The following is a 20582-nucleotide window of genomic DNA, read 5'->3' as shown; positions in this document are numbered from 1 at the left end:
CTCGGTGTCACCGGATCCCCTCGGTGTCACCGGATCCCCGCGGTGCCACCGCGTCCTCTCGGTGCCCTCAGTGCCACCGGATCCCCTCAGCGCCGGCGGCTCCCCTCAGCTCGGTACGGACCAGCGCCCCGCTGGGGGTGAGGCGGGCGCTCGGGAAGGACTTGGGTGTCGTGGGCCCTCTCTTCTTGTAGCTGACTTACCTTACTCGCCAAGCCTCCTTTTCCTCCCCCATGGGAAGAAGTAACGCTGTGCGGTTGCTTGCCTCTAGACTTTCCTAGAGTTGCCACAAAAATGGTGTGGCGAGGTGTGCGTTATCACCCATCTGCCCCGCCATTCCCCCAGGGTTTGTGTAGCGCGATAATGTAAATGAGCTTGGATGGAAATGGGATCGTTCACAGTCAGTTGGACAGAGAAACCTGTATTAACGGGAGAAAATTCCTGTGAATGGGGAAAAACTCTCTCAGAGCTTGTCAAGTGAAGCCTAAGTCATTCTAAAAGGCAGCAGCAGTAACCCTGGGACTGCCCGAGCTCTGTATCTCCTTTCCGTCCATTTCCTTTAGTCCGAATTCCCAAATGCCACAGCCCAGCCCTCAGTGCTCCTCCCAGGCCCAGTAGTCATGTATGTGTGGGATAACTGTAGCAACACTGCCTGTCTTGTTCCTGGCCAAGCCTGGCTGTTGAATTGTTTGCAAATCACTTCTAGCATTAGGAAATTAAAAAAGAAAAAATTGTTTTTTGATGTGAAATCTCTTCTGCCAGGAAAGTCGTGACACAGCTGGATGCATGTCCAACAGCATGGAAAGGCGTTTGAGGAAAGCCATGGGACTGTGTGGTGAGTCACAACAAGAGAAAACAGTTAATGAAAAATAATGAAAAGTTTCATTATTTACCCTGCAAGGAGTGCCATTTTTACAGCAGCTATTTGGTGTTAGCACTCTGTGGTGCGAATTGGCTGGACTGGTAGTGATGCACTGTCATGCATGGTGTATTGGTAGTGATGCACTGTCATGCACGGTGTATTGCTTTCCTTTATGGAAAACATAGCATCCAGGCCCTTCTCTTTCTCCTTGGCTGCACTAAATGGTTGATGCAGACATGGCACAGTAGAAGATGTTTCCCAGCCTGTTCTGTGTTACATTTTTGCTGTTGCCACAAATAAGGAGGAACATGTCTTGGCCAAAGGCCCGGGGTAAATTCTCCTTATTCACTTTGTTGAGCAGTACGCATTAAATTCCCATTAGAAAAGTTAGCACGTGTATTTTGAAATTTAGTCCAATATGGAAGTAACCGAATATACTGTCTGAAACATCCGCATGCTTTTTCTCTGGAAGTTGTGGAAACACCATAACCATACTATAACCACTCTGGGTACTTGGTATTTCACCCCAAATGTGAATGTGCGTGTAACTGCATGTATATGTTTAGATTTTTATGCTTATTTTCTCATGGTGATCAGCTTTCCATGAGTTTTTTGAGAGTGATAATGAGGATTCATGATGCAAGAAGCACCTCATCATCATATTGGGTGGTTCAAAGCAATGTGGCTTCAAGAGCAGAGGTGCTGCTCTGGTATTAGGGTACTGCAGCATCTCCAAAATAAATAGGATTAAAATCCTCTTAGAGAAATTCAGAGTATTCCCTGCCTGTACAGATAAGTAAAGTTCACCAGAGAAAATTATTCCAAGGTCTGAAGCCTCAAGCTGCTGGGCTCTTTTTGGCTGAGAGCTCAGTTTTGGAGGAGTGGCAAGCTACTGCAGGAATGCAAGTGGGACGGTGCTGGTAGAAACTGACTACAGTAAGGAAGTGGTAATTGACTTCCCCAAGGAAGGAGATGTGTGAACTGCCCCGAGCTTTGAGCATGCCCTGGAGCTCCCAGAGGCAAACGTGGACGACACAGCAGAGCCCAAACGTGGGCACAGTATCCCCGTGCCCTGGTACGCCCCAGGTGTGCCACTGCCGAGCCCTCGCGGGAGGGCGGTGCTGCCCAGAGCTCCGATGTGCTGTGACTTAGGGCAGCCTCGGGGCTGCTCTCTCCTGGCTGCTGAAAGCAGCTCCCCTCCCTTCCCACGGGGACATCTCTCACAGCCAGGAAGGAGCTTCTGGGACAATCCAAGAGGTGCTCCACTGGCTTCACGGTGCTCTGGATGAATGCAATCTGTGCAGCCCAGAGCAGAGAGGTTTTGCCCACTGTGTCTGATAATGAGATCACCGTCAAATCATGTCCTAATCAAGATTATGCCAAAGAACATTTGTTACTGACATTTATTACTGCTTGCCCCTTGTTTTATGTACTCTTGAACATTAACCTCAATTGTTCCTGCAACATACATTCTTCCCCATGATAGGTAAAGTCCCCATTCCTGACATGCTCACTTTGCAGCTCCAAAATCATCTAATTACACATGAAAATGTTTCACTGCTGAATGGGTGCTTCCAAATATTCAAAGTACAAAGGCTGTGAAGTTTTGTTTGGTGCTAGCAGAAGGTGCCATGCTGAGAGCACTGCACAGTCCCTCCTGGAACATGTGGAACCATCCTCTGCCATCCTCTGTTCCACTTGCTGTCTCAGCATTGTGCTGGGTTTTCACAGTGGATGTCCAAGCCCAAGGATGCTACAGCTGTCCCTCAGCTGACCTCTGGAGGGAGGCTGTGCACCACAAGGACTCTCGGGCTGCATGGCCCTGGAGTTCTGATGACATCAGGGGGAGCTGGGCTGGTGACAGCCTGACTTCAGCTGCGAGGTGTGCTTGAGGATTGCCTGGTTTTTACTTAAGCCTTTGTACTGTGGAAGTAATTATCACTGCTATTCATCTCTCTGGATTCTGATGCTATTGCAAAAAAATCTGCTGTGTGGTGCATTCCACCCAAAATCTCCTTATTCAGACCTGCCAGCTTGGGAAAATGAGACAAATTTAGACATTTGGCTAATTCTGAAGGTCCTCCTGGGAGCTGCTGTGGGGGCATTGCCTCAACTGTGCCTTCTCAAGGGAGGTAAATAGTCTGCTCCTTGAGACAGCCTTTGTTTCTGCAGCAGTACAGCCTCCTCAGGACTGTGCCAGCAGGTGCCACCCAGCTCCTCCTCCTGAATTTCCTGGGATCTATTCTGTTTCTGGTTTTGATGCTGCTGTATGAAGCTGTTGGTATCACTCAGATCAATGTACAATTTACTAAACTAGTTTAGGCTTTTTCACTCTTCTTTATACTCTTTCTATAATTGCTTTGTCAAAACCAGCACTGACTCTTTCTACCAATTAATATGCACTCTTAGGAATAGGCCTTTTCATCAAGGAGAAAATCCATGAAATAACTGTTAGGTCCCTGATACTGTGTCCTTAGAGAAGAGACTTGGGTGGAAAGCTGAGTCTCTTTTGGTGTGGCTGCTTTCAAGGGAAAAAGAATCCCAAATTGTCAGCAAGGCTTATAAAGACAAATAGTGACAAAACCTGAAGCATTTTGCCAAGAAGTTCTCTGTTGAATGCAGCTCAGATGAATGCTACAAAGAAAAACAGTCTTGGGAAAGGGTCTGCAGCAGGTTAGCTGGGTTTTGGGAGAGGGGTGTTTCGGGTATATGAGTAATGTCAATAGAGGTTTGGTTGTGGGGTTTTGGGGGGGATTTTCTTTGGGTTTTTTCCTTTTATCTTTGTCATCTGAATTTTTCCTAAAAGTGTTTCTTTTTTGGATGTTGTAAATACAGATTTCCTGTATGCCCCTGCATACAAGTTCAACTTGACTTGAGGTAAAGGTGATTTCAGAGTTACTGAGGAAGAGGGAGGCACTCCTCAGCCAGGGATGTGGCAAAGTAAAAAGGGATGGTGGGGCAGTCCAGCAGCTCTGCACTCCCAGCATGTGCTCCCCAGGATGACAGCTGGGATCCCTAGAGTCGGGGGAGCTTTCCAGTACCACAGAGCAGGGCAGGAGTTCACTGCAGAGCTGACAGCTCTGGGAGTCCTCAGAGTTCATCACTGGCTTGGTTAGCAAGGTTTGTTCAGTAAAACCTTTAGTTACTGATCCTGCAGCTTCTGTACCCTGTGGCACTTGTGGAGGAGGGAATGCTGCGCCCCTTCCATCACCATTTCCTATGAGGGTCTCTTTTCTCCTCAGCCCAGGGATTCTGAAATTATTTCTGCTACTTATTTTCATGTTTACTTGTCTAACACTGTGGCTTGGAACACACAGAACTCAGTGGGAGGATTCCAGATGACTTCAGTGGGATGTTCTGTTAATAACAAACTCTGACTCTCATTATTAGTTCTTTATATGCAGCTCATAATGCTAAAAAGCTGAGGGGAAGGAATAAAGATGATAATTTTGTACCTGGTTTTCAGTTAGCTTTCAGGCCGATGGTTAGATGGCAATGAAAATACAAACTGCCTTATTTGTCCTATCGGCTCTCACCCTGTCACTCTATCCTGTTTCAAATCCTATGCACTGCAAGTTCACAGTTTTCAAGGTGAGGGAATAAATGTTCTGGAGTCTTTCTCATTTTATGTTACATGAGGCTATTGAAATACTGATCACATGCTTCACCCCATACCCAGCAAATAAAGTTATTTAGTGTCTGTGAGGCAGATCTGATGGTGCTGGCTCTCAGCAACTTAGTGCACTAGCTTTAAGAAATGCAAACAGAAGGGAGACAGTGTAATGGAGCAGAGGTCAGAACTTGTACTCTGGGCCTGATGGAGAAACATCTGGGCTTCAAAGCTGCTTGTGGAGTCCAGTGCTGCTGACTGTGAGGAAGGGCAATCTGCACAAAGAACAGCTAAGGGCATGAAAGCAGTGCTTCCAAAGCAGTGCAGGGCTGCTGAAATCCCTGAGGTCAAGCAGGGGGAACTCCTATACAAGAAATTGATTGGTTCAGTTGGAATAAGCCTCATTCCTGTTCCCTTGCTTGGCCTTGCTCAGTTGTGGTTAAATGAGGAGAGGGATGATAATCATCTGATTATCCTGCTATTGACAGTCTGGGGAACAGTTGGGAGCCCAGGCTTGTCCTCTTGCCAGTGCCAGCTCCAGGGATGGGTTCAGCATTTAGAAAGAGAAATAACATGTTTCACAATCTCTGACAGGTGCAGTGCCTGTTCCACTGCTGAGTGTACCAGGAGAGAGCCTGGAATTGTCACTCTGTGGGCTCATCTTGTCTGTGTTCTGATTCACACTGCCCAAATTACCTACCAGGAGAGAGCATAAACTTTCTCAGCAATTAAGTAAATATATTAGGAAAGACTTCCCAGGTACAGGCTGCAATTTCTGCTTTAGATGAAAAAGTTCACTGTGTCAACTTACAGCAGTCTTAGATTTGATAAAGGAGACCTGGCATGGGGGAAGCTAATGCTCAGTGCTGCTGCCCTGGATATATCACTGCCACCACAATTTTTCCCAGCTCTTCTGGGTTCTTTTGTCCCAGAGTTCTTGGATTTTGTGCCATCCCATAACCAAGTCAAATTTAAAACTGCATGTGTAAACCAGCAATCTTTGTCATGACAATTAGTAGGAGAGTGCTAATGGAGCTACCGTGATCAATTACTCTCATAGAAAATGTTACTAATGTTTCCCTTTCCTGTTAGTAGGTATTCTTTTCTTAAGACCTTATTCCTTACAATAGCAGCCAAACCTGAGCATGTTCTTTCTGAGCTCCAAGCACAGTGATACGGCTCCTTGGTGTTTAACTCTCTCACTACACTTCAGGTCAACACATTGATTAATCCAGACATTAGATAAAGGATAGAGTTTATTTAGGATTAAATACTCAATTATAAATGGAATATGTAACTTGTTTTCTGAAGTCTGTGATGTATCTGCTTTGTTAGATTTATCCAGAACGGCTGAAAAAGGACTGAACTGGAGTTAGCCAAGACAATGTTTTCATATTACAACTTTATTGTTCATAGAATGGTTTGGGTTGGAAAGGACCTTATAGATCATCAAATTCCAGCTCCCCTATTGTGGGCAGGAACACCTTTCACTTAACCAGGTTGTTCAGAGCTTCAAGACTTCCTAACCTGCTACAGCCATTTATCTCCATCCAAAGTGTTTTGAGGTCCAGTGCTCATTTCTATGACTTTTCCATTAACCTCTTCCTATCACCCCTGAATAAATGACTACTCAGGTTTCTACAAGCAAGGGCTTTTCATCTCTGCTGTAATGACTTCAGGTGTACAGCTCTCCTGTAGGATGCACTCCACTGTCTCCATCATGTCTTTAACACAATAACTTGCTATTGCTGTAGAAAATGGTGCATTCAATTTTCCAGGCAATAACTAAAGCAGCTTATGTGGATGGGTTTTTCCACAGGGGAGAGATAAAGTTACTTAAATTATTTAATTTTACACAGGGCCCTTTATATTTTTCTGTAGCAATCAGTGACACTTCTGACTAGGGAGACTCCCCAAAGTTTGCACTGGTTGATTGGTGCCACTGTACTGACACACAGGAGCATTCAATTCAGGTCTTTCACAATTGATAAACTCCTCACCTGAGTCAGTGAACAGCACCACTCTAGACAAGTTTCACTTTGCTAAGAGCATAAGACAGAACAGAATCCATCACAACAGTCGGGAACAAAGCACACACAAACACCAGGGCCTTCTCCTTCAGCTTCGCCACCATGTAACGTGCCTTGGGTGCAGGAGATGTTAGAGCATCCACCATAGCATCTACCACTTCACTGCCATTAGTGCTTCCCTCACTGAGGATGCTGTTGAAAAAGTTTGCCCGCTCTTGAACATACTCCTTGTTGTAAACAGCCTTTTCCTCTTCACTCAGTTCATTCCAGATCTCTTCGGCACTGAGCGGTGGCTGAATTTTTGTAGAGCGTGCATAATTTCCTGGCTGGATAATACAGACCTGAAAGCCAGATGTAAAACTTACCAAGGTGCAGTTAGTCATTGTGAATTCAATTAAATGCTATAGTCAGTAACACAGACCAAAAGCTCTCTACAGACAGCCAGAAAATGCTGTTTTGTTGAAATTTTAACCCTGGCAACTTGACTGAAGTCAAATGTATTCCTGTGAAACATTTAAGATTGTAGAGGTGCTTTATTCTGACTTCCTCATTTTGCTCTGATGTTAATGTTCTTGTTTTGACTACTCAGCACACTCTCACCCAATGCAACAGAGCATCTCTGATTGCTGTATAATGCTTAACAGTATAAATGTTTTGACAATACTGAGACAAAGCATTTCCTTATGACTTTGATGTCTCCAAAGTGGAATACTTTGGATTTTTCACTCAGTGGAGAACCTCGCAATTGATAATTTTTGACCCAATTTTGGAAAAAAGGAGGTATCAAATAAAATTATCAGGTCCTGGGGAAAGAAGTACTGTTTTCCCCAAGAAGGTGTAATTAAAATAAACTAGGTTTTGTCAGCAAAGAACAGGGGAACCAAAGGTCCTGCTCTGCCTCTCACTGAAGCCATCAGCAGATTTCTGTAGATTTGTACATATAGATTTAAATGGAAGCACACAAGTCCTTTGCTGCTCCACGTTTTCTTTGTGTATTGCTGCTGTTCTGCTCTCTTCTGAGTATTCCAGGGAGTTTTGGAGCGGGCTGAGCACTCACAGCACACATGCTGTTCCTCAGTTAGCAGCAGCCTTGTTCAAACTATTTGTAGATATGCAACATTAAAAGCTCCGTGGCATTTAACTGACCTGATTTCTAAAGACTGCAACACAAGGTGAGGAAAACCCATGCTGAGCTCTGTCAGAGACTTGGGGATCTGACAGGCATTCTCTGGGAAGTCTGTGATGATGTAAAACCCTGATGTCTTCACTCAGCCACCCAGCCCAGCTGTGTCAGTCCCTGCCTGCTGGCCTGCATGGTGATGGATTCACTGCTCTCAGGAGGACTGGGGTGCAGGTCCTGTGCACAGGGAGAAGGAAGGGATGCAGACAAACCCCAGCAGAGGGATGGTGTGCACAGCTGGAACAGCTTTGTGCTGCCTCAAGCAGGTTTGTCACACAGCATCCTCAGGAGCCCTCCCTTCTGGTGCTATTTAGAAGTGTGTTTGGTATCAGCCAAATAATAAACTTCCCACATTTACGGTTAACAAAGGGATTTTGGAAGCTTCCTTTTTTGGAATTTGCTTGGAGAGAAGGAGACATGGCTTGGTTTTTGCCCTTCCCACATTTTCTGTAGCCTTTCTACTGGAAAGCACCCACTTTGTTTCCTGTAGGCTGTCAGCTTGCCTAGCCAGAGTTCAGTGGAACAGAGCCATAGCTCCATCTGCTCCTTGCCACCTCTGTGCAGCTTTCTCCTGAAAAGACAGACAGGACAACAGAGCAGTGCAAGGGAGCACAGCAAAAAGGGACCGTGTATTTTGTAGGCTCTGCACAGGGCAGGTTCTCAGGCAAGTGCCAGCCAGCATCTTGCATACAGTGAGAAACAGAAAAATACCTCTCCAAGATACTTTAGAAATGTCTGTCAGCCTGGCTCACTCAGTTATGTGCCAGGACTACTGCAGAGGTGGAACAGGAAAAACCCCAAAACAACCAGTGTAGCTAACCTGTTAAACTAAGCCCTTCCATGCATTTGAGATTATCCTCAGCTAATCAGCAGAAATCCCCATCATGCTGTGTGGTATTAGGATGTGTAAAGTCATTTGTATTTTACAGCCCCTCATATTTATCTGACAGGGGTAGCTAATTGATGCATAGCCGTAATATTTTCCCACACAAAGCTTATGAACAATGCTGTAACTCTGTGTACATGAACAGTACACCAATGCAAAACTGGCAGGGAAGACTTTGAGTGTTTGAGAAAAGTGTTTCTGCAGTAGAGTGACTCCAAGGAAAAAGCCCAGTGAAGCTACTTAGGGATCTAAGCTTCAGGTTTGACTATTAGAGTTGCTTAGGGCACTAAGAGCACTCTTAGAGCCTCTTAGGTTAAGAGAATAAAAACATAACTACTCTGCACAATGCTGCCTCTTGCAGCATCACTGTTCTCACAAAAAGCAAGGAGTTGGTGTTGTAAGAGGAGAGAAAGAACCCCTCAGGCAAGTGACAGCCTCCTTCTTGCTGCACAGCACTTTACAGCCACCCAGAGAACATTTGGGTTCCTCACTGCTGCTGGGAGCTCAGGCAGGCCTGTGTCAGGAAGCTTCTCCACTGCAGAGGATGTGGAAGTTTCAATGCTGACACACAGACTGTTACCCAGCAGCTTCTCAGAACCAAAAACATCCCCCAGGACTGCTGTTCCCAGTGATTTCCAGCCACAGAGATTACCCACAGAGAAATCACCTCTTTCCAAAAGGAAGCTGTACCCATGAATGCATTTCTGAGCTTTTATCTTTTCTTACTTTGTTTCACATAACTCATTACATCACTTACCTGGTTTCCAGGTTCTTGTTAAATCACTTACCTGGACACCAAACTTCTTCATTTCCAGTCTTAAAGCATCACAAAATTTTTCAATAGCTGCCTTGGTCATAGAATAAATGCCATTTCCCAGAGTAAAATAGGCAATGATGCTGGACATGAAAACAATACGTCCTGGAGAGAAAACAGTGCAAATAACAAAACTTCACTCTCAGTCTTTAACATGGAATTGATTTGCCTCAGTCTTGAGCTGCTAAGAATGTGGTGTTTAGCAGGAGACTGTTTTCCTGCACACTGTGCCAAAACTGGACAGTGTCAGTGTGCAGTCCTAGCACAGACGGGCACTCAGCTCTGCTGAGCAGAAAACTACACACAAAAAATCTTCCACCTAGTGACAGATGTTGGACTAGACAAACTAACATATTCCCAGTGTGCTGCTTATTCCTTCTGAGCCTGAGAGAGGATGAAAAGGATGGAAACAAAGCAGTGCCCTAAAGACTGAGAAATAGTAATGAGACTGTGCTAGAAAGAAAAGGACTGCAGAGGAGAGGGGAGGTGATCTTCCCTGAGGTGGGTTGTATGGTTACTAATATCAGTTTTTTCTGTGCCAATAATGTCTCTGCACTGAGACCAGGTTCTGTAACTGTGCATATAAATTCCACTGTACAGCGATAAGCTTTACCAAGGAAATGTCACTTGCCAAATATGTGCAGGTTTACGATACCTCACAATGACTTCCCTGATCTGTGCTGCTTTCCCTCCTTTCTAACTCCTGCTGTGTGCAGGCATGCCTTAAACAGCAGAGATTCCTCATGTGAGACATTGGTCTGTGGTTCATTTCCATTGTTTCCTTGTAAACTTCTGTTACACAGTCCTACCATGGGGTAAGGAATGTCTGGGTGTGGATATGCAAATACCAGAGGTGAGGCAGAAGATGGTCTTGTCACTGACAATGCAGAGAACACAGCTGCACTCCTGTTGCTGCCACAGATGCAGATAACATTTGGGCCCGAGACCAAATTGAAGGCTTGGGGGATATCAAAAGGTATCACAGGAATGTAGTGAAATCTGTCATTCTGAACTAGATTCCCTGCCTTCCTATACAGCATCCCAAATAAATCTTATCTAGTGTAAGAGGAAACTAACTACCAGCTTGCTAATCAAGATGCTCTATCAGCTGGCCTGGCCAGCTGGAAAAGATATGAGGAAATGTTGCTCCACATGATAGAATGTTTAAGTCCTAGGCTGGAGGGCATTACCTCCCTTTACAAGTATTAATACTTGTATTAATAATTTTGAAGTGCTTCTTGGAATTGGTGCACATCCATGGCAGTAAGCAATGGGTAGGATGACCTCTGCCTCCTTGGTCCAGTAGCTGAGTGGATGGGGCTCACACCCAGGATGCAGGACACCTCATTTAACTTCTCTTTAAAGTGCCTAAGGGAATTGAAAGTCAGCTTACCCAAGAGAATGCTCCAATGTCTGTAAGTCAAGCTTTTCTCTTGCAGAAGTCATTTGCTGTCCCTAAACACAAGCTTTAGCTGTCCTGGCTGTTCCTGCAAGGAAGGTAACAGCAAATCTAGGATTCTTCCTGGTATTCTTCCTAGAGTGCCTTGGCCTCCTCTCCAACTTAGATGGTACTTGAGAATGGAGTGCAGGAGTTAATCAGGGAAACACTGACAGCCCTGGGAGAGATACAGAATGTTCCTTTGAGCTAAGGTGTGTGTGCAGCCATCCAGACCCAAACCTTCTTAAGGTTTATGCACGTGCTTAATATTGCAGGCACTGTTAGTCCCCTTTACTTCAAAGTAAGCCTGTGCAATTCACGGGGTCAGAGAAATGCCTCTGGTGGATCAGCATCATAGAGTTCCAGCAGTAACTAGGACATGACAGGGAAAAGAGATGTCTCCCTGTGTAATGGGCCACATAACACACTCACTGGGTACACACAATAGCACATTCTGCTACAAAAACACATCCAGCTTGCAGTATTTAAAGGTTCCTTTCTTCTTCTGTCAGAATATCATCTACCAAAGGCAGCCAAGCAGAAAGAAGCAGAATAGCCCAAAAAAAGGAATCCATTTATCTCACCAACAGTTTGTGCAGCAGTGACACCTGGGGTTTCCAGGTGAAACCTACCCCTTCCTGTGCTTGATGCTGCACACAGAGCACAAATCCTCACCCTAAAGAGCCTACAGCCAGAACAGACAAGGAAGAAGGGATCTTCCTCCCCAAACACAGATGGAGACAGGTAGGGAACAAACTGCAAAGCACCCAAGGCATGCTGCCATGCTGCAGAGGGCTAGTAAACATTTCCTTCTCAGAAAGAAGGATAAAGCCCACATGTAGGGAGGTTCATGCAAATACATTTATCCCCCTGGATACCCATGCACCTCTACATACTTGAAGTTTCCTGCCCAAGGTCACAGAGGTTCCACAGAGCTGGAACTGGAAGCTGGATGTCTCTAGTTCACCTCTGTAGGGTCATTCCTCCTCTCCTAATTGTCAAATAATAAAATTGTAAAGCCTAAAGAATAAAATTAGGCAGTTTATGGAACTTTGTGTTTTCTGATGGTCAGTGCTTAAAAAGGCTTGCCTGGGCTTAATGATCTAATGTTTATCTTAATGATAAACATTCTTCCTCTTTTTTGAGTCAAACACTGAGAGAAATCCTTATTTATAAATACTTTTTTTTCCCCTATGTACTGCAAAGACAAAATCTTTGAGGATATTTTTTCCCTTTATGGCTTCAGCCTCTTTTCAGGATCAAGTTGCTCTTTCAGGCCACACAGAAGGAGGCTGTCATTTCAGTTCAATGAAAGACAATTAAAGCCTCTTTTATAGATGTTACATTACCCTGATTATAGTAAGCTAATTATTCTACAACTCTAAATAACAGTGGATTAGCATTACCCTTGTATTTCCTTAGAAGGGGAAGAAATGCCAGGGTTGTCCTGATGCTCCCAAGGAGATTCACATCTGCAAATTTTTCATATGTCTCCATAGGCAGCCAGCCTGTCTCACCAAATGTTGATATTCCTGCATTGTTGACAAGGCCCCAGAAACCTATGGAAGAGAAATGACTCAGCAAGCACCTTCAACTGCAAAGCAGATGCTGTTAGATAACAAAGCACCACCACTGATTCAGACCCTTGAGAGAAACTGTGTGGTTGTGTAACATCTTTGTCTTTTCCACTTTAAAGTGCAGGCATGTTTTGTTTAGTGAAGGAATGCCACTGTGGCCATAATCTGGGCTAAGGAATCATAGAATTGGGTTTGGGTTGGAAAAGCCCTTAAAGATCATCCAGTTCTACCCCCACTCCCAGGGTCAGGGACACCTTTCCTATAAGTCTCAGTGATACTTAATAATTGCTCACTCTACAGTTGTCTTAGGATATTTATGAATAACGTGATCTTACTGCCGATGTGGTGTACCATGATATTTTAATTACTTTAATCTCACTGTGTGCTATGAGCAGCTTTGTGAAAATTATATTAAGCGGTCTAAAGGCTAAGGGGTACTATTTTCAAAGTGCTTGACTAATTTAAGAGCCCAAGTCTTGCATCTCTTTCCAAGATTTGAGCTCTGATTTCTTCCGAAATCAGCCGCAATCAGGTACATGGCTGCAACATTGGGTAAAGTAATCAAGCAGGGTCAGTGGCTACAGTAGTTATAAAATTTTGTACTTTTGAACAACATTTTTGCCCATGTACTGACAGGTTTTGGTGCTAAGAAGAAAAATGTCAGTGTTCACAAGCAGAAATGTACTGGCAGTGGGGCTTGTTGTGCCCGAGCTCAGTGACAGGGGGCTGAAGCCCTTCAGCCCAAAGGCACAGCAGCGCTAACAGTGCTAACAGGCTCAGCATGGAATGCAGGGCTGGAGCAGGGAGCACTCCCAGCACTAACAGTGCTAACATGGAATGCTGTGCTAGAGCAGGGAGCACTCCCAGCACTAACAGTGCTGGCAGGCTCAGCACGGAATGCTGTGCTGGGGCAGGGAGCACTCCAGGCTGCAGCTCACATGCCACCCAAGTGCTGGCTGGTGCCTGCCTGCACAGCCCCTACCTGTGGATGGCCAGCAAAGCAGGGAGTGACACAGTGCTTCTGGAAATATCTCTGTTCCTGTCCTCAGTCCTGACAGCATATCGAGGGTGACAGCAGCATAACTCTGGAGTACCAGGGCGGCCTGGCACTGGAACAGCTGAATTTGCAGCTTTTGCCAGCCTTGACAATTCTGCTCACGCATTTCTTTTAAGGAATCCTTGTAGGTGTCCAGGGCAAATAATTGTTGTGTCATGCCTTCTACAGGACCTCCAAGCCTGAGTTTCTGGGAAGGTAGAACAGGTTTTAGGGCCTCTCTTCCTCTGGACACATGAGTTTGGGGCAGGGGTGATGCTGACCCGGTTGTAGCCTCCTGTAGCTGTGGCAGCAGAGTTATTCTCAGGGGACTTTTGATCACCTAAGTCAAGGCACTGTAGAAACCATTGAGCTGAATCCTTTCTTTCTGATCTTCTCTGATGCAACTACGGCAATAATTTAATGGTATCTTGAAATACCCATTTCTCATGGGTCCTTCCAGAGCCCCACCAAGAAGTGCCAATATCAGATTTCATTCAGAACAGTAGTTAGAGATGAAACAGCAAATTTTTGGAATTAGTTTGTAAAGCAGACATCTGTAAGCTTTTCTAACATATATATACACTAGTTGTATTACGTAATGAAGTTGGTCTTTAAACAGAGAAAGAAACTGGTTTCTTTAAGTGATTCTCATTTGCAGGGCAAAACACTCAAAATGAGGAATTTAGCACACAGAACTTGGATAACTCTATCCTCTAAAGAGAATCAATCACTATTCAGCAGCCTGTCAGCCAGCAATCCTTGACACTGGACCCCTCTTACAACTTTAGTTACAGACAGACTGCTGCCCTAGTAATGCAGCAGTTTCCTCTAGACTCACTTCTTTTCCATGGCCCCAAATGTTAGCAGACAGAGGAGAGGAAATGAGCTTAAAAACTGGCCATGGAATTGGGCATCCTAGACTTCCTTCTTCCCCCTGCCACTGCCTTCTTTTTCTGTCTTTCCATCATTCTTTGGCTTTATTTCTCCGTCTTAAAATGGAACCCAGCCCCATGAGACTTACCTCCCCATAAAATGCTTCCAGATCAATGGCTTAGAGAGCCCTCTGCAGAAGCTAATTATCAATATTTTTGTACATGCACATGATCTGCTCTGCAGATGGGCTGAGTGACTGCACACCCCATCTGTTTCTGCTCAAAGCTGGAGGTTTCTGTACTCAGCGTTATTTTTATATAACCTAACTCTAACACAACCCAAACTAAAGTGCAACATCACTGCAAAAGCTGCTTCCTGATATTTTCAGCTTTACCTTTTCTAATTAAAAAAAGTCATTTTGCTTCTGACACTGCACCCTGTGCAGCACAGCAAGAACACTTGCTCCACATATCCCTGATTTCATCAGGCTTTCAGAAATACAGCCATTAATCTTTAGACAATTGATTTTCTTCCTCTTTCTCTAAACTGTGAAATTCAGAATTTAGCTTGCAAGGCTTAAGTTTTCTCTCCAGCTATTTGCCTCATGTGCTTCAAAGCCTCTGGGTGGCTGCTGGTGAGGCCAGCCTGTGTATTTCTGGGAGCTCACAAAATAATGGCTCCTTCCTTCTGTGTAGTGGCCAAATCAAAAGCCATGAGGAGAAAACTTGGCCTGAGTTAAACTAAAACAGACTTGTGTTTAACTTTTAAGTTAAACACAGAAAGACACTTTGCACCCGGTCAGCTCAAAACACTTTGTTTGCCCTCAAGCAAAACATATTATTTCTTAGAACATTTTGGCATTCCCAAATGGGAAATGCTCTGATATTTTCCAGAATGTTTCCTGCCATTTTATATAGCAGAATCAATTCAAAAAATTCTACCCTAGCAGCAAACTAGTTTATTGCTCCCTTATGCTATTTTCTAAGAATATTTCCTGCTTCCTGAGAAACAACCTGCCCAGCTCTGTATTCAGAATACTTGAATCTGCTTTGGTCTTTCTTTCCTGAAATGTTTGTGGTAAAAATTAATGCTATAAGTGTGCATTCAAAACATATTGTAAATTTGCTTAGCCAAATGCAGCTCAGGTAGCTTAAAAAATACAGATAAAAATCGTGAAGGACAAGGCACAAGAATTAAACATCTGAAGGAGAGTGATGCTGCATTTCCTCAGTGTTCCTGCAGAGCCACATTTGGAAAAAGCAGGTGATGTTTGGTGTGTTAGACTGTCAAAACAGAACTCAGTCCAAACACAGCTCATGAAGAGAGGTGTTAGACTATGCTACAGCGGGCAGAGAAAAAATAAACTGGAAAGTAGGACTGGATGGCACAGAGATTTTCACTGATCTCTGTGTTGGGAAAATGGATCCTGACAACAAAGATTAAAAGATACAGCCATGGATCTAAGAATCACATTAGGAAACTGAACTTAAGATTAGTGAGGCTTTCTGGAGAACAGTAACTCTCACATAAGCTCCCCAGTAATTTCTACTTCACAGCATGGTAACCAATAGGGACATATCCAATGTCCCTATTTAGGCCCAAAAGATATTTGCTGCTTTTCCCAGGAACTCTTAAAATCCTTTTCCTGTTTAAGTTAGTCCAGCTGCAGGTTTGCAAAACCTTTTGAAAATCACGTTGTTTCTGTGTTGGTGCCAACACTCAGATAATACCTGAATTCTACCACACTCTGTAAATTCCAACAGGTATTCTTGGGATCACTGATCTTTGGAGTTTTTCCTCTAGCCTGAGCCCAAATGAAAATGACAGGCTCTCTCCTGATAGATTCCAGACCAATACTAAAGGAAACTAAGCAGTGCAGGGTGCTAGCAGGCCAGATGAGATTCCTGAGTTATATTTACATCCATTCATGAGTCACCATCCTTTGCTTGGAATATTATGCTGAAATTCTCTTCACTGTAAGGATAATCTATTTCTATAGGAAGTCTGGGCTAAAATATTGTACCATGTGTGAATTCAATGAATACAAAATCATAATTATGTGTAAGAGAATACTTAATAATCTTTGAGTAGGAAGTGGGACTAAAACTAATATCCCTCTGTTCCAGCTAGCTGTCACCCACTCTCAGCAGGCAAGAAAAGGAAGAGAAATTCTGATTTGAAACAGAAGAAAATCAGAAAAATTCTTTGCTGTAGAGCCTAATAGAATTGCAAATCACCATGCTGTGAAGTCCTGGTCTATTTCTTATTGGCTTTGGACTTCTACTCTTGTATAAGAGAGAGAGAAGGTAATGAGGAGCTTGGGCTAGTTATGGTTACAGCATATAGGAGGTGTACTTTATTCCTGATACTCTGATTTTATTCTGATATTCTACACATTTTTGTGTACATTTCATAATGAATAGTCTACTTATATTAGAAAGTCTCTTTTAGTCTTTTGTAAGTCTACTTATCCTGGGCCCAGGAAAAAGGCAGATTAAGGTTATTTAAAAGAAAGCATATCTGCCAAAAAGCCCTACTTGTTTGAGATGCATAGTCCGTGGAAAGAATGATACTGTAATCATAAAGAATATTTAATCTTTACCAGGATTTATTCTGAACTATTTAAACACAGGCACGTAGAAACCAATCATCATCTAACTGCTTTCTCTTCATTTTGGTCCAGCCTCTGAGGTTTCATTCAGAATCCCTGGCCTTTGCACACTTACCATTAGGTCTGGTATTATTAAAGTGACTTTTTTTGGAATGATATGGGAATGTTTTGGTGATCAGAATTTAGAAGTCCAGCGCCAATATGATGTACTTAAAATCTTTCATACCTGTGTGAAACTGATTGTTGTTAAAAAGGCAAAAAAGGAGGGAACAATATCTATGCAATACCTAGTGGTTCTCAGGGACAGGTTCCTCTTCCCAGTTTCTGTGGACAATTGCTGAACAGAATCCTCCTCTTCTGAGGGAGGGGAAAAGAGAAACAGAGAAAACTGTCCCTCAGTACTTAGAAGCTAACAGTGACATACAGAACAGTGCCAGCAGCTGCTTAAAACGTGGATGTTTTCACAGCTTTTAAATAACCTAATGCAGGATCTACTGTAACCTTCAGCACTATCCACTGGATTCCTACAGCAGTTTGAGCTGTTTGTGCAAAAACCAAAAGCAGACTTTTTATCTGTCCAACGCTTATTTCCAACAGTCTACTGGACTCACCACCCACTCTGCTCTCCTCATTACAAATGTCTGAGCTGCATTTGACTTCCACTTTGGTCAGGGCTCTGCTGTAGGCAGAGATGTTGCTGTCCGTGCTCCACCAGGGAAAATGTCCTAAGGTTCCACTGCTGAGGGTTGTTTAACTGGTGGGACACTGAGGCACATGCTTTGGGTAGCAGGTAACATGTTCTGTGTAGTCACATACTTTTCTTATCTTCTAGGTTCTTTCAGAACATAAATGCAATTACAAATGGTTCAGAATTATCTTTCCTAAAGAAAAATAATTTAATTAAACACAATCTCTGACTGAAATATAAAAAAGTGACAATTCCTATATTTAACAAATAATTTGGTTAATATGAGAGTTAACCTCCTGTATAATCATGAAACTGAAACTGTTTATATAAAGGTAAAACACCAAAGAAAACAACTTATCTATTTTCAGAGCTGCCAAGAATGAACACTCCTACTGAAGTCTTTTGCTTATAGTCTGCATGAGTATTGTCAGTTTCCTTACAATTGAGGCCAAAATATTCGTGTCCCTCTATTTTAGAAATCATGAAGACTTGTAGTCTTAGTCCATTAACAGCAGACATTAAAATAGCTCCTTTGCTTCCTCTTATTAAATCAAAGGAAGAATACTTAAAAAATGTGAGTTTCCCCATGTGGCCTATGTCCTACCTGGATCTATAAAATTATTTATTCTTTGCTGCCTTTGCAGAATACCCTCAAAATTCTATAGCAGCAGAGCTGCCCAGCCATGAAAAAGGTTTCACAAAAGGTGTGTGCTTGCCCAGGCCAGTGCGGCTGGTGTGAGAGTCTGAGTGCCAGCCCAGGAACAGCACTGTGCACACGCTGTGTGCCTGCTGCATCCCTCACCAGCCGTGCTGAGAGCCTGCATGGGCCTGGACTCGCTCTGAAGGCACATGCACAGTGTGTTAGCAGTAAGGACAACCCACGAGGTAGTGCTGACCCTGGACTCCAGGGTCTGCATGGCAGCACCAGCATGACCACCGCGGGACAGCATAAACTGTCGGAACTGCAGGATAAATTCTGTGAAACCCAGAGTTCCAAGTGACCTGGTCCCTAGGGAACCTTTAAGGGCTTTTGGGAAACATTTGTGTTTATGTGGAGGTTGAGGAAAGGCCTGAGAGGGGAAGGCTCTGCCTCTTAATAAGGTCAAGATCAACCATAAATACATGTGCTTAATGAGCAATGTCTAGGCTTCTTCTTCCTTCACGTCTCATTCCATCCCCTTCTCAATGAGCTAATGAGCCAGGCAGGCAGAGGCCTTGCATTTCCTTATCTGTGTGCCCCATTCTCCACTTTTATTCCCTGTATGAGCAGGAAATGTTTGTGATTTGGAGGGGATCTCACTTCTGAGCTTGAGGAAATCTGCTCTGCACCAAGAGTATCCCAGAATTACACTGGATAATTCCCACCCTGCAGTCCCAGTGGGAAAGGAGGTAACTGTGGGCCCATCACCCGCACTGTGTCACGTGTGCTGAAGGGATAACCCAGGATTTAGGTTGTCTGCAATTATTCTAGAGCTAAGTCTATCCATTCTCCTGGGCGCATACGCCCTGTACGGTGTATAATTGACACGTTTCCCTTTCAGTAACCTCTCCAGGGATTAGCTTGACAAACCTCAAGTGGTTCCAAGAAGCAGCTGCTTTGGTATGGCACGGCAGCTGCCCTCGCTACAATTCTTGTATCTATTTCCTCTTTCACAAGTCATGGCCAGAAACGCATCAGTCCCATCCCTCCGATGCCTGCACAGTTCTGCGCTTTCCCTGCTGTTTGTGCTTTTGGGTACCGGCAGAGGGGCTCCAGGCATGCTCCACTCGGGAGTTCCTCTCCCGGTGGAAAGGTGAAGCTCCCCGGTGGCGTGCTGAGCGGCGCACCGGCTTTACGCTGCCGGCACCTTCGGACAGGCTCCGGTCCGTGAAAGCACTAAACGATTTTTGATAAAATCCCGTCGTCCTTACCAATAGCGGTGAGTGCACCCAGCCCATCAGTGACGGTGCTCGCTACCCTCACTGGGCTGTGACAGCCCGGCCGTCCCTCTCAGGCAGCTCCCCGCCAGCAGTCCCGGGCGAACCGAGCCGCCCTCCTGGCGACACCGTGCCGCCGGTGCCTGAGGTGCCGGTCCCCCTCCCGCGGCCGCCCGGGGCTCACCTCGCTCGGGCAAGTGGCTGAGCACCAGCTCCTTGGCGGCGCGCACGTCGCGGGCGCGGGTCACATCGAGCCGCAGGACGCGCAGCCGGCCGGCGCCGCCCGCCTCCCGCTGCAGCCGCCGCGCCCCGGCCCCGTCGGGGCACAGGCAGCCGGCGAACACGGTGAAGCCCAGGCGGTGGAGGCGGAGCGCCAGCAGGTGCCCGAAGCCGCTGTCACAGCCCGTGATGAGCACGGCCCGCCCGGCCGGCTCCAGCCGCGCCGCCCCGCGCCGGCACAGCCGCGCCAGCGGCAGCAGCAGCAGCAGCAGCAGGAGCAGGAGAGGGGCCGCTGCCCACATGCCGCCCGCGCCGCCACAGCCCCGCTGTCTGGCAGCCGGCGAGGAGCGCAAAGCCGCGGGCAGCGCCCTCCCCGCCCGGCACCCCCTCCCCAGAGCCGCGGCCGCCCGCAGCAGAGCCCCGCCCCGCGGCGCACGGCGAGCCCGGCTCCGCGCTCCGGCCGGCCCCGGCCCCTCCGAGCGGCGTGCAGCCAGACCCGGGGCTGCGCTGGGCTTTCTCCCCACCGGGGTCTCCCCCCGCTTCTAGATTCCAAAAGAAAGCGCAGGCTGGAAGCGTCATGCCCTGGCCAGCTGGAGCTGCGCCGGCGAAAGGGAGCTGGGTTATGCCGAGATCCAGCGGTATGGACAGTTCAGCTTCCCTGCTCAGCTGAGTTCACACCGTCCCGCCACTACAGACTGGCCGCAGGGCACAAATGAAAGCAGCCATGAGTGTTTCTAGATCGGTCAGGTGGGGATTTCTAAAACAGCTGTATTATTATGTTATAGTTGCTGTATCTTATGTTATATATTACGTGGCAGTATTAAATTGATGTGGGTTTTTTATG

General features: G+C 45.5%; 2 protein-coding genes across 3 annotated transcripts in view; one reads left to right on the top strand and one right to left on the bottom strand.

Moving 5' to 3' along the window:
- PAK5 (p21 (RAC1) activated kinase 5) overlaps positions 1–20582 on the top strand; it is a 155441-nt gene continuing 134859 nt past the window's right edge. Inside the window, exons 1-2 of one of the 2 annotated variants that reach the window (XM_084201698.1) lie at positions 1–113; positions 760–832. In XM_084201698.1, the coding sequence (XP_084057824.1) occupies positions 784–832 (49 nt within the window). In that variant the 5' untranslated portion in view covers positions 1–113; positions 760–783. Of the gene's footprint in view, positions 114–759; positions 833–20361; positions 20486–20582 lie in introns of those variants that run through there. The other variant, XM_084201699.1, reaches the window with a different exon arrangement.
- On the bottom strand, positions 5734–20307 carry LOC311152007 (D-beta-hydroxybutyrate dehydrogenase, mitochondrial-like). The gene is made up of 4 exons (XM_084202749.1): positions 19704–20307; positions 12224–12376; positions 9354–9484; positions 5734–6840 (listed from the first exon to the last, which is right to left on the bottom strand). Exons 1-4 carry the CDS (start codon positions 20038–20040, stop codon positions 6493–6495), a joined length of 969 nt encoding a protein of 322 aa, XP_084058875.1. The 5' UTR covers positions 20041–20307; the 3' UTR covers positions 5734–6492.

This window comes from Fringilla coelebs, assembly GCF_963513975.1.
Source record: "Fringilla coelebs genome assembly, chromosome: 3".
Taxonomy (NCBI): Eukaryota; Metazoa; Chordata; class Aves; order Passeriformes; family Fringillidae; genus Fringilla; species Fringilla coelebs.
The sequence above is the reverse complement of the archived record's forward strand: the minus strand, read 5'-3'. Positions and strand labels throughout refer to the sequence as shown.

Excerpts from the sequence above, each read along its gene's own strand:
- LOC311152007 (XM_084202749.1), bottom strand. The coding sequence starts at position 20,040 with ATGTGGGCAGCGGCCCCTCTCCTGCTCCTGCTGCTGCTGCTGCTGCTG. Across the intron at positions 12,377-19,703 it reads CAGCCACTTGCCCGAGCGAG|GTTTCTGGGGCCTTGTCAAC; the intron begins GTGAGCCCCGGG and ends TCTCTTCCATAG. Across the intron at positions 9,485-12,223 it reads CCTTCTAAGGAAATACAAGG|GACGTATTGTTTTCATGTCC; the intron begins GTAATGCTAATC and ends TTTTCTCTCCAG.